Genomic DNA, 14,209 nt, shown 5'->3' on the forward strand with positions numbered 1-14,209 from the left:
AAGTTATGTACAATATTGCACATGTTATGTTAAGTAGCGTATATGTTATGCTAAATTAGAGTGTATAGGTTATGTACAGTAATGTATGTGCTATGGTTGGCCATTTTTTTGATGCAAAACATGCATGAAACAAAAACGTACAATGCGCATCAATTTAGTTTTGCATGAGTTATGTTTAGTAGAACATAAGTTATGCACAGTAGTCAGTAGTACATATGTATAGTTAGTAGTGTATAAAGACGTGACGTCGTATCACAATAACAGACAACAGTTTAAACAACCGAATGTTTGCGACTATTCACAAACAGGTGATGGACACCATTGACTTAGACACTGTTCCAATTGAGTTCATTCGAGCAATCGACGCGGGTAAAATGCACTTCGGATTGGTTTGATATTGGACTATATACATTATACAAATTATCCCGTGGACACATTTATACTTTGCAGCAAATTGTGACGCTATGAACGTGAAATTTCTGTTTCGTTTCTTCTTGTTCAAGTTATTTCAATACATTTCATTTACTTATCTTCATCTGTCCGACAAAACGAACTGCCCAGCATTATATCTATATCTTATCTTAAAACTTGAAAAATAACTGACCTTTTAGCAACAAAAGTTCCATTTTTGCATAATCCCCCCTCCCCATCAAAAATCGTTCCAGAGCCACTGCTTCATTCGTCGGGAAACTGGTTGTAGAGGATCTCGAGGTTCTCATTTTTATTTCAAAATATGATTTAGAGTCTTGCACACAGAAGGAAAGGTGGATGGCTTCTAGAACTTCGTTGGGAGTTCATCCAAATTCAATCTACCCTCAGTTATCTTTTATGAAAAAAACTGTATTACGCTTTTATCTTTAGTTACTGTAATATTTTCTATTTGTTTTTCGATTTACAGTTAATGAAACCACGACTACCATGCAAACCTTCACAACACCTCCTGTAATGGAATCGACCATTTCAAGTAAGTATTAAATAGATTATTTTCAGATAAATCAACCAAATTTGCATAAACACATCACATATTAATGTTGTAATCCAACCATCCGGTTTCAAATTTGTAAATGATTAAAGGTCAATGTTCATGATGGTTAAAAATAAGGGAAACACCGTTTTTAAGTGGTACGCCTACAGCAGGGTTAAAGCTTTAAATTTAGCTTATTTGAAGACAGAATGTTGTTCAATTTAAGAAACGAGTATACAAGTGATAAGCAAGCTAAACGACAATATTCCTTTTTTGAATAAAGTTTAAATAAAAACGATTACTTTTGTGTTGTTTTATTCAAATTGAACCATTTGTTTTTTTAACCCTATCAGTAGCGACACCGGGCTTTATGAGGACGCCCCACACTAGTAGTGAAATATTTCACAGAAGGAAATATGCTAGAAATGTGAAATTTCTTGACTTTTAGTTTTTATTCTTTGCGAATTTTCTGAACCTACACTGGTCATTTTTCTACCTTCCTGCCATCCACAATAAGCATTTCGTCTCAGGTGGCTAGACATTTTTGTGCAATGCTAGATATATATAATTTAATGTATAATATTTCGATCTATAATTTAATGTAAGTGAAATGTAAATGCTAGTGCAATTACTTTGCCCAAAAATGCCTTATATTTATGAGCAAAAGTAATTTTTTGCTTAGTTTAGCATTAATTTATGTTATAAATCAAAAATTTCAATTTTGAAGCTATTTTTGGGAAATTAAAATAAAAACCAACTTTCTGACGTTTTTCCATCTCAAATAATTTATTTCAATAAATTTGTTGGGTAACAATTTAATGTCTATATGCACAATACACATGGCTATCATCTTGTAAAATGTTTTAGCTCTGTGATTTTCATAGCTCTCGTTATTAACGATTAATTAGCACGGGCTAAGATAGCCCGTGACGTACTTTCCGCGTACGCAAACAAGATAGGGTTAATAAGGCCATCTGTGCTCAGTTGCTTCAATTGCCTGCATCTCTACGGATTTGCTAATCTGCTATCTTCATTACAAAACTGATGGGTTTTTTAACTTTATGGGAAGTTGGGAAGGACCCAGTTTAATCTATCACCAGTTATAATTTATACAAAAATAATTATTTCGATTTTATTTTGACTTAACATTTTCCATTTGTTTTCTTTTTTAACCCTTTTTCCTGTGACGTATTTTGGCCAGTTGACTTGCGGACGGGGGGGGTCGGTTCGACACTATCACTTTGAGCTCGTGTAACTCAAAAACTACGCAAGATAGATCAATCAAATTTTCACATGGTGTAGATAATTTATCTGACAACATATCATCGAAACTCTTTTGTAATTTGTTCAACAGTGCAACTTGAAAAATCAAATAATTTGATGGTTGGTCATATTTTTTTATTTGACTTGAGAAATTGCTTCTTAATTAACTTATAATTGAGTGTGACGGGTTAATTCCATTGTGTAGATTTTAATCTCTTACGCGGAGACGTCGTCCACGCTTCAATGAAATCGTAATTGGCGTCCGACTCGCGTTTGCTTGTTGTTTTGCCGGAGGCATTGTAAAAAAAATTGCTTTGTTTCAACATTTGCAGAGAATGAGACAAAATCACCGCAAAAAAACTATTTCAAGTTCTTTTTGAGTCACATGTTTATAGTCTACACTTTTTCAAACGTACTGTCCATACTTGATATTGGAACTAAATCAAGCAATTTTTTTCACACTGTCGAATTTGGTTATGCTTTATCAAGAAACACTTTGTATTTCACAGCACATCTGAGGAAGCTATTTATTCGTTTTTAACATTATTTCAACGTCTAAAGAGGTTGCATCGATGTAAAAAGTGTCTGATTTGCTGTCTGGGTAGCGGTTGAACACAGAAAAGTAAGGTAGCCTAATGGTATCACGTGGTATTTGAACAACAACCTATCCAAAGGTAGTGACTTGCTTCGATAGGAGCTTGTTCCATTTTAGGCCATCAAGCACTCCAAAAACAAAGAGCGTCTAAAACTCTTGACTGATAAACTATGTCACGATGCATTCCAAAGTGATATGTTTCAATACTTACCAACAATGATCACTTTGAATGAAACAATTTTGCAAACAGTTGTGACAAAATGTAGTGATAATAATCGCTTAGTCAAATCGTGTTGGTAGGCTATAGAAGAGGTCATTTGCCAAATGGAACTCCCTTTCTGCGTGACAAACTCAAAATCGTGGCATAACGATACGAAAAATAGAAAAAAAAATCTTTTTCAGGCCGAGTGCTATTGTCGTAAAAAAACAAAAAATCACTAAAGTGTTGACTTTTTCCTTGGGCAAAGTTGAATTTTATTGATATTTTAAAAATGCACGTTTGTGTCAAAATGATTGAAGTGTTTTTTTTCATGTTGTTAACTAGATTTGCAAAATAACGTTTTCTACATTTTTTTTCTAATTTGTTGGACATGCATTTTGTGTCAAGTTATTTACTACGCATTAGAAGATTTCTTTCTGTTCAAATTTTGAAATAGCATTTTAGATGCAGTTTGCGGTTGATGGCGTTACTGCAAAAGCCATCTTTTGTAATTGACACACATCCAAAAACAAAAGACGCATAAACTACTGCTGGCCAATAGACCACGTCACAATACATCATAATGATGTTTTTCCGAACCGAAGACCCAGAAAGCCAATTTTGTCGTATATTAGTTTAGACGTCTGCAGACGTTGAACCAATGACAAAAAGTGATTTGCTGATTTGAAACAAAGTGATTGCTGTTTCCAATGTGCAAACATTTTGATAAAAAGTAATCAAGTTTAGGCCACAGCTTTCTGGTCCATTTAGGCTACTATGGTCAATCAACTCACGTTGCAAATAACTTGTTTTGTGTAAAGTCTTGCTTGTGAAACAATCGAAGTAAAAACACAAAAATGAAGTAAGCTATATTAACAAAGTATTATATTCTTGAATGAACCATAGTTTTAAAAAAAATAGTTTGAACAGGTTTCATCTGATAGAAACTATAATTAATTGATATCATCGCGAAGGATCAAATAGCTGCGAAAATCACTTCAAGCAATTCTTTGGGGTGATTTTCATTATGCAAACCAAGGTGAACCTCAATATACATATTTTTATGCTAAACGATAAAAATCGTTCTTTCTTTTTTTCAATGACAAGGAAAACGATCCGTATAAAATATAATTCAATTCAACATATTTTCCTTATTTTGTCAGATATGTATTTTGTGTAACAATGCTCATGGCCACCTAAAGATATGGCCTGATTTGTCACATTTTGCAGAAATTTCTAGGTTTTTCTAACTTTGGGTGAACGTTTAAATATATTTTTCAAAAAATTAGATTTTTACGCTTTCTTTATTCTTTTCCCCAGATGACACAATAGGTTTTAACATCCTCACATGTTGAAAAACAAAGAAAATTTGATTTTGTAGATTTTAGTCAGACTGTTAATTTTCAATAACAGTCTGATTTTGCGTTTTTCAACTTACTTTTTCTCATTTGCTACTGCTTCCCCAAGGCAACAAAAAAGTTTTTTGTCATTAGGAAACCGCAAAAAGTAAAAACATCTCACAAAATGTCAGTTAAGCACTAGCAGTAGCTGTAATCAAAATCTGCAAAATGTGACAAATCAGGCCTCATCTCCAGGTGGCCATGCAATGCTTTAGAAAAATTGCTGAGTATGGTATAGCGTTTGAGATGCAGTCAGAGAATACAACTCTATGGTTGATGGCGTTATTACAAAAGCCAATCTTTTGTCACGGAAATGTATTCGAAAACAAAAAGCGCTGACTGATAGATTACGTTACGATACGTTACAAAAACGAGGCATTGATTTCAGATTCTTTCAACCCAACAAACAACTTTGCTCCAAATGACACAAACGTCCAAATTTATGGAGAAAAAAATATAGGCCTACACCGTTTTGTGAAAATAAGCTTTTGAAGACCAACATTTGAATGAAAAGTTTGAAATTATTGAGTTGATCTTAATAGTGTTTCTGCTGAGATATATCAAAACTTTTCAATCCTCGTATAAAAAAATAATTTTGTAATCTCTCAAGCAACTGCAAAATTACCATTTGGGTAAAGATTCAGTGATGATACAATATGCACAATGCTTGTCAAAGCACAGTAATTTAGCTGCGCGTGTTTTTCCACAAAAGCCAAGCAGTTTAGATAGTTTGTGTCAAGTTCTTTTCAGTATCCTTCAATCTCTCGTTTTCATAAAACATTTTCACAACATCCATAAATATTCATGTGAATATAAGTGTACAGGTACATGCAAAAGTTTATTGGCGGGTCAAGAACGCACTCCTTGCTTTCCGACAAGAAATCAAGAAACTTACCACATCAATCTGTTTGTTTTATGAGATAAACAGAGTTTTGTCAAGAATTTTCCTACTGCTTCTTGTTATAAGTTAGAAACAAAATGTATTCGCCATAGAAAACAACGTAAAATTACATTTTTTTTAGCATAGCTTATCGGATGCTCTCTGATAATTTCAAAGCAGCTCAGATGTAATTAAAAGATTAATCAAAGCAACTCAAAACTCGAGTTTGCAAACAAAAGGCGGAATCATTACGGTTGAAAGCTTTACAACAAAACCAACTCTTGAGATATCTGCGTCGCAGTTCCACGCACGGCGGCGCTCAGTAATCCTATTAATCCGTATAATTTGAAAACAAAAGGGCTAGCTAGTAGCTAGCTAAAATATCAGAGTATGTTATGAAAATCATGCCATATCTCTCAAACTATAGACAATAGCAACGTCATTTAAAGCGGAATAAATACTTGAATAATTTTTAGAAAAAGTCAAGAAATTTCAAAGCTGTGGATCGCGTAGTTCTTTAATGATATTGCTTTGAAAAGTACCAAGTCCCCACCGACCCCTCCCCACAGGAAATAGGGTTAAAGCTAAGACCACTACCGCCATGCAAACTTCCACTACACCTTCCACAATAGAATCAACCGTTTCAAGTGAGTATTGGGTAGGTTTTTTTCAATTAATCCACCAAAGTTTTAATTATTTTTCTGTTATCGTAGTTGAGTGTATCAAAGACATTATTCCGTTTCCTTCGGACACTTCTATCCTTGTGGTTTTTCCCACAACTCAAGCAGGATATTTATCAACGTCTGAAACGACTTGTGGTGACGACACACTTAGCGGTAAGTATATTTGAGATCGAATTCATAGTTGCTATTATTATGTTTTAAGCTATTATTATTAGTATACTGTATAAGTAACTGCAGACAGTAACACACTTCTTTAAAGGCCTCATCAGTGCAGAATATGTACAGTGAGAATGACCACGTAAACTCGCAAAGTATTATATCAAACCATATTGCACAGCATAGAAACGTTAATAAAATTTTATTATTTAATTTTATTACATTAAATCTTCATAACTTTACCAATAACATAGAGCTTCTTGAGCCGCTGGGATTATGATCTAAACAAATTAGTTATTAAAAAGTAACAATGTTATCAATAGAGCAAGTAACGTAGAAATAACGCAATAACAAAGTTACACATAAGTTATTACATGCTTATGGCTTACTATGGTACAAAAAACAATTGTTATCACATGAAAAATAATCCTATAAACTTATTAGTAAGTTGAAATTTCAGATTGCAATTCATTTTGTGCAATGTGACGGAGTCGTTATTCCCTTCTGGTCAAGTTAATAAAAAACATCTTGCAAATACAAAAATCTCTACGAAGGTCAATTTCAGAATCGGATTTAATTAAACTTGGGAATCCATAAACAAAACTATAGTTTTGAAATCTTCCCAAGTCTACCACTATTATTATCATACACATGTAGTGACAACTCCACGTACAAAAACCACTTCAACGTCAACAACTTCAACAACCGGAAACTTCACTTTGCCATTCTCGGTTACCGGCCCTGTGTCAAGAGCCTCTACAAGAATGCGAAACTACCAGGAATAACCAATCAAGTCTTTGTCAGTCCGAGGATAAAGCTTTAAAACCAACCAAAGAAGCAGTTTATTTGAACAGTTTGTATTAAGCACAACGCAACAAAGTTTGGACAAAGCTGAAAATGTGGATTCAATTACTTCACTTGGTGAAGAAAGAGAAACTCGAGTAGTCAGGCCTACCTTTGAATCAGGGCAGGGCATAATTGCAAGGTCCGAAATGTTGTTAACAGGCCAGGGTGTTTAGGAAACCACCGCGTATTCTTTGAATATGGTGCTTTTTTTATAAGTGTCTTAAATTGTGGAACCACGATCTCATTGGTAGTGTGCCCAAGTGATCCTCTCAACGGCCCTGGGAGTAGCAATAGTTGCCGAAACCCACGGAATGCGTGAAGGATGCACTGCAAAGTAGAAGAGCAGAAAAGAAGCTTCTTGATTTTAAAAGAGTAGTAACTCAGTGCTTGCTTTCAAAAACACCCAAAACACCAAGTAGTGTTTCTTCTAAACTACCTCAAGATATACGCTTTTAGGACCTACTTTACATCACTTCCTAGGAATAGCAACGTAAACCCAAGGTATGTGCAGCAGATGCAGAAAGAATACGAGAAGTATGTGCACAAAGTGCAACATTCTTCTCTATGAGGAGACTTCCAAAACTTGTTTAAAATATTATCGCACCCGTCACTACCACCTTGTCACACATAAATGAACGTTTTTCTACCAATTTGTTACTCTTGCCAGACAGACGTAGTTCTAAGTTACTGGAGTATAAAGTTAAAACTCTTGTACAGGGAAACTGCCAATGTTCCTCAAAAGCAACATGACGTAACTTCCGTTAGAGACTTGTTACGAACATGAAACGTCACAAAACAACTTTGTATCACCACAAAAACAAAATATCTAAGTTTACGAACGTACGATGAGTGAAACTATGCGTGATAAATCAAAGGTTAAGTTTAGAATTAAGGTGAATATCAAACAACTTTGTATCACCACAAAAACAAAATATCTAAGTTTACGAACGTACGATGAGTGAAACTATGCGTGATAAATCAAAGGTTAAGTTTAGAATTAAGGTGAATATCTGATAATAAATATCGAGAAGATTAAAACCATTGATGTGAACCAAGGATTTCAATAATTAAAATTTCAGCTCACCCAGAAGTAGTTTACTACAAACGTGATCTTATAGTAATGACAAATGAAGAAGTCACTGTTATAGTTGACCTTCATTTAATTCTAGCTGGAACAACATATGCGTCACGGAACTGCCTTCTCAATGCAACATGGGGTCAAATTACTTGGTTGTCATCTTGCATGGTGACTTTGAAGGTATTACCAAACATTGATGTGATTGTCTTGTCAACTATTATTTTATCAACCATTAAATTTTTACACTTTTTCTTGCTACATACATATATATACAATGTAATTGTATATAACAATTGTAATACACACAATAATATTTTTTGATTTTTTATTAAAATGTTCGACTATTTAACTAACTATTGCCATTGAAAAGACACCGATTATTATTTTCCACCACATAATTATTTCTTTTTTCAGTTATCGCGTAGTTGGTGCACAGGGCTGTATAAACCGCCTTCCGTACCCCTCTGGCCTGGGAGAGTCACGGCTAATTAATGGCTCACTCATTTTAGTCAGTTTGAGGGTTTTTGACAGTTTAACTCTATTCGGACTGACGGGTGGACGGGTTCCATCCATACCTAAAAGTTTTATCGATTACATACAAGCGACTGGCTCAAATTAACTGAAGTTTTATGAATTTTCCTAAAAATTGTTCATCTTTGGTTTCGTAATAAAATGACATTTTTGTGTAGTATTGTTTTTTAGATTATTTAATAAAACTTCCAGTCAACGTTTTCTCTCTACATTGAGAAATTCCAAGTCTGACTACTTAGATTGCTGGAAGATGGAGACTACCGTTTCTTCGACTTGTTGTTTTTCTTTAGTCATTGCAAACAAACTGTACTTCAGAAATGTCTGCAAATAATTTAGTTAAATTTAGTTAAACGATAACTGCAAATAGTTTAGTTATCAGCAGTTTTTGACATCCTACTCCCAAAATCGTCTGCAAAACTAGTAAAACATTAATCAGCGTGAAATTGAGTAGGGATTAATAGGGATTAACTTCACCGCTGGATTGTGCTTCAGCAGTTATCGGAAGAAAGGTCTTGTCAAGCAATACACATGGCTATTATCTTGTAAAATATTTTGGCTTTGTGATTTTCATAACTCCCGATATTAGCGATTAATTAGAACGGGGCTAAGATAGCCCGTGACGCGCTTTCCGTGTACGAAACAGCTCGGATTAAGATTAGATTGAGCACCATCCCTAAACATTGGGGTCCACAAGTGGATTTCAGCGTGGGGGGGGGGGCGAGATGGTGCTTAAAAATCCCTGTAGGTGCACATTAACCTTTGTCACTCAATCACTTGTCATAGCCTACAGTAGATTGCTGTGTCATTCAGAGATTTCTCGAGGTTCGTTAAATTTAGTTAAATCTTGAATGACTAAGCCTAGCCAATTTCCGAATACCAACTCGATGAAATGCAGTATTTGTCAATAGCTTTGAGAAAAGATTTAAACTGTAAGGGCTGCTCCCTTTAAAGGTGCATCAAGATGAAGCGAAGATGATGAAAAAGAAAACACGCTTGTGAGCAGTTTGCAGAGATTTCGTCTATCACATTGATAATGTTTTCCATTAAAATTTATAATACAAGTTGTTGGTAGAAACTCCTTGTGGTAGTTTCCACATGCACCAGAAAAGCGTAGCTTGGTGTGGCCGTTTAAAATCCCTTTAGGAATTACATTATCAGTACAAAGTTTTAAAATGATGGTGTCTATCAGCTTTGCTTTTACACCTAAAACTTTGACATAGTCAGCACATTGGTCACATGTGTTAGTCACATTTATTTCTACTTTAAAAATCACAGCTTTAATGATTATTTTTTTTAATTGTTCTCGCCCCACCGGGCCCATCAAAGCCGCGCCTTTTTCCTTTGTTGATGTTTTGGGAAATCATTTGCGATAAAGCATCTTTTTATAAACACAGGATTTTGAGAATGTTACAATAACAACTCCTGAAGAGCGTCTGGAAGTTGCAAACGATTTGCAAGTTCTGACATCTGAACCCGAAACCTTAAATGCTGAAAACGTGTCTTCGGCCGTGGTTGCTCTGCAAACTGTCGTTAATGCGTCGAACTTAGAACAAAAGGTGAGATCACTTCTTGTAATCTGGGATGTCGTCTTGCAACATCTGCACTTGTTTATGTGCAAATGTTCGAAAGTGCTCGTTTTGATATCTCTTGTCTTGAAATTACATACATAATGATATGAGTTGGGCAAAAAATAGTCGCACAATTGTATTTGTGGTTTACAAACAGTATTTAAAGCATAGGACAATTTTAAACATTTTTTATTTTAGAAAACAAACTTTTCAGCAATATTTATTATTCTTAGACAGCATCTTCTGTTGTGCAAACGATTGGAAATTTGCTTAACGTGTCACAAGAAGAATTGCAGAGCGGAGAAACAAGCAAGTGAGACTAAAATATAATTCGGCATTGTCACAATTCTGTCTAGTTTTTAGACAAAAAGAGATTTTCGAAAGATTGGTGACGTAGTTTATCGAGCTATCAAATGTTAAACAGTCAAATAAATGGTCAAATAGTTCTACTTGTGAGATGATAGATGAAAATTCGTCACCACTTCCAACACATACAGCAATCAAATTTGGAACTGCAAACGTCTTCTTCAAATTAAACATGCACTACTACTTGCAACAGTTACTTTACAATTGGCAATACCTTCCACTTTTACAATCTATTCAAAACCCTACATTCGTCTTCAATATATTTTTCCTTACAACTGCTGATCCTCATAATGCACAACTCTCAACACAACAATAATAATAACTTTTAGTAGAAAAATAAATCACGCGGCTATTTATAACAAGTTTGCTTGGAACAGAAGCTTCCAGAGACTAGAGTAATATTACATCACAAAAATTCATTCTCCTTGTCAACAAATTTCCAAATTGTTACGTATACAGAAACTTACTAGAAGCAGATTCCACAATAACAAATTGCATAACTAAAGGTAACTATCGGTCAATAAACTTCGAAACACCACAATAGAATTACGCTATAAAATAGTTGACTCATTCAAGAACAAAATGCAACCTACCGCGGAGACGCATATTGATTGTGACATGCATCTTGATTTTAATTGAAACTAATCTATTCTGAAAGAAATATATTTAAATCGTAGTTTCCTCTGAAAAAGTATTTGTCGGTTCCTGTTTGCTGATAATAAAACATTTCTAAGATTAATGTATCAGCATTAAGTTTTGTAGTCCAGTATCATCAATGGTTACATCAAGTAATAAGTTAGTAAAGATATGATTTGGTTTTTGAATCTTTATCTTCGGACAGACAAAGCCTTGATAGGGTGTATTCCTGATAGTTCTGCATTCTCGTAGAGGCTCTTGACGCAGGGCCAGTTACCGAGTTTAGCAGAGTGAAGTTTTCCGATTGTTGAAGTGTTTTTGCCGGGGAATTATTCCATTCACTAGGTGCCGCTGAATGGAGCAGTCCTGAAATGCGTTGCTCAAGCGCACACCCCGAGAGTCGAACCAGTGCCGCGTGATCTTGAGCCGGGCGCGTAACCACTGAGCTAACGGGGCTATACAGCAACCCACGTTAGTTTTAATGTATTGGATCAGAATTAATGTTAATGTATTGTTTGTCAGTTTTGTTTGTTTTTGGTAGAATGTTTCTAAGAGTAGCCTGAGGCAGCAGCATCAAGTATTGTAATACAGCTTTTCGATGGATGATAACATCAAGTACTGGTAAAGAAATGTAAGAACATTTTTAGTTTAATTACATTGAAGAAGGTAAAAATGGTGCATGGTTGTGTTGTGGATTGCCTGTGGGTAACCAAGCAATTCATTGTTTAGAATATTGGACATACTTGATGCCGTCGGTAAAAACGTGGAATTAGAAGATGGAGAAAACTATGAAGAAGTTGCAGCTACAGTTGGATTCGCAGTTGTGAAAATAAAATCAAATGGTAAAATCTCAGAATCCATTGTTTAACTAAGCTGAGCTTGAACGATGTCGATTAAAAAACGGTTCCAAGACAAATTAAACGAAATGTTGGACATCTGTTCAAATACCTACCTAATGATTGCGTTCCAAAGTTAATATCGAAATATGTAGTAGGCTAGTTGGATATAAAGCTACGTTGTTTGCAAAGCCAGGAGTTGGCCATGATATCTAAGTGGTTTGCAATGTTGACTTATATTTGCAGCCAAATGTTTTAATAAACAATTATGAAACCTACTTATCAGATAAAGTAACCTGGCCTATAAAAATTGAATGAGGTTTCACATCAGGCCTTTCACCAGAACGTATATCATGTTATTCAACCTTGCGTATGTTAACTATCCGAAACCGTTTTAATTATTGCTTCACTTCAATCTACATGTATCTACTGTACAGTATGTTATGTATTTATCAATCTATTTATTTGCTTTCATTGGTCTAGTCGAAAATTCTACATTGATAAACGTAATATTAACGCATTTTCTTGTATAACTTGTATGAAGCAACTGCAAGATTTAGCGCACACTTTTAGGCCACAGCAAGCAATAGACAATACAAAGCTGATGAAGCTGACTAGAGCAGAAGTAAAATAACATAATGCGTTCTACTGGTGCAAATTAAGCTAAACTATCACACGATATATAAAGTGACAATCTGCTTTTATTCCGACGTTTCGTCAATCAGACACGACTGACTTCTTCAGGGAGCTGGACCAGGTAGTGACTACCTGTCTAGCATGGCAAAACACAAGACCATGTTGCTGAAATCAACTAAACATGCAAAATTAAAATTCAATTTCTAGACAAAAAATTATGGCGCCTACTTTAAACTAGAAAAAAAGAAGGGTTTAAGTTTTAACGATCAACAAGAAGCAAGAGTAAGTAAAATCGATGATTGGACTGCGTCCTGCCAACGCTTTAATCGCTTTTTATCAAGACTGTCCATCAGATCTGAAGCATTGACTACAACATCTTGATTTGATGCGGAACTCAAAAAGCATTGTATTGGAAGTCACACTTTTTGTCTCATGTTGGAAACTGTTCGCTTTCTGTTCAAGTCGTTTTATTTACTGCAGATTTTTCTATAATTATGGGTAGGAATAGGTTTGCGTATTTATTTGTAATTGAAATATTGTAGACTTTCTACCGGGAATGAGCTATACGTTTAACCTTCTGTCTGCACCAAGTGATCGTGGCTTCTATAAAGATCAACTGCGTATATTTGAAAGTAGACCCCCCCAGGGAAGCTTTACGTCGTCCGTATATATACCAGTGGAGGCTATCAGCATGAGTCCAGGTAGTAAGGCTACATAAACCAAATATTTAACAAAATATATACATGTTTCTCGGCAGCCGATTTGTAGCAAGAATGGCTAGCGTGGAAGCTACACCGTTATGGTTAGCGAATCGCAGCTGCTCGCTGTACTAGCGAGTGCTCAGCCTTGTGCTGATAGCCGGGAAGAACACCCCTCTCTTCAAATATATATAATAATAAGTTATAATATTCTAAGATGTGCACTAAGCTACCTTATTGTTTGCTACAATAATCATTACTCATTCAGTATATCTCATTCTTACATACTTTAGCTTTTCGAATTCTGTTGAAATTTTACTTATTTCCTTTAAATTCAAATGATTTTAACCGAAGCAAAGAAACGTTGGAAAATATCTACAACGGTCAAATATTGATGATTTTCCGAATGGTTTGAAGCACAATCCAGTATAAGACTTTACCAATTACTTCCTATTTGTAGTTCAATGTTATATTTGTTACAAATGTTAATGATTTCAACTTTGTAGCCTACATAACAAAATAATGTACACAGCAACAAAATAAGTTTGGAGTAAACTCTTTTCAAGTGAACTGTTACGCGAGTATTGTAGCAACAATTAATAACCTTAACTTTTGTGTTATCAACAGAAAGTCGGGTTAGTTTTTCTGCCTTTCTCGATGATTCTCTTTTCAATTCGAGCATCCAACAATCTGAAAGTAAAACAGTCAATTCAGAAATTATTCTGACAGCTTCAATTGTTGGAAATGATGACGTGAAAAATCTTGAACATCCAATAGAGCTCTATTTCTCTTTTAAACAAAAGGTAAAAAACATTTAATCACAAGGTAATTTTTTTGTCAGAGTGCAGATAGAGTTGGCTTGTTCACACAAAGA

At 34.8% G+C, this 14,209-nt stretch overlaps 1 protein-coding gene across 1 annotated transcript in view; it reads left to right on the forward strand.

Moving 5' to 3' along the window:
- Positions 1-14,209, forward strand: part of LOC145770187 (adhesion G-protein coupled receptor G7-like) — a 49,198-nt gene that overhangs the window by 14,454 nt on the left and 20,535 nt on the right. The window contains exons 8-15 of the mRNA XM_082581774.1: positions 899-964; positions 6,015-6,137; positions 8,156-8,244; positions 9,990-10,151; positions 10,397-10,476; positions 11,895-12,007; positions 13,180-13,338; positions 13,963-14,138. Of these exons, the coding sequence (XP_082437900.1) occupies positions 899-964; positions 6,015-6,137; positions 8,156-8,244; positions 9,990-10,151; positions 10,397-10,476; positions 11,895-12,007; positions 13,180-13,338; positions 13,963-14,138 (968 nt within the window). The remainder of the gene's footprint in view (positions 1-898; positions 965-6,014; positions 6,138-8,155; positions 8,245-9,989; positions 10,152-10,396; positions 10,477-11,894; positions 12,008-13,179; positions 13,339-13,962; positions 14,139-14,209) is intronic.

The sequence above is a fragment of the Aplidium turbinatum genome, chromosome 5 (genome assembly GCF_918807975.1).
Source record: "Aplidium turbinatum chromosome 5, kaAplTurb1.1, whole genome shotgun sequence".
NCBI classification, from domain to species: domain Eukaryota; kingdom Metazoa; phylum Chordata; class Ascidiacea; order Aplousobranchia; family Polyclinidae; genus Aplidium; species Aplidium turbinatum.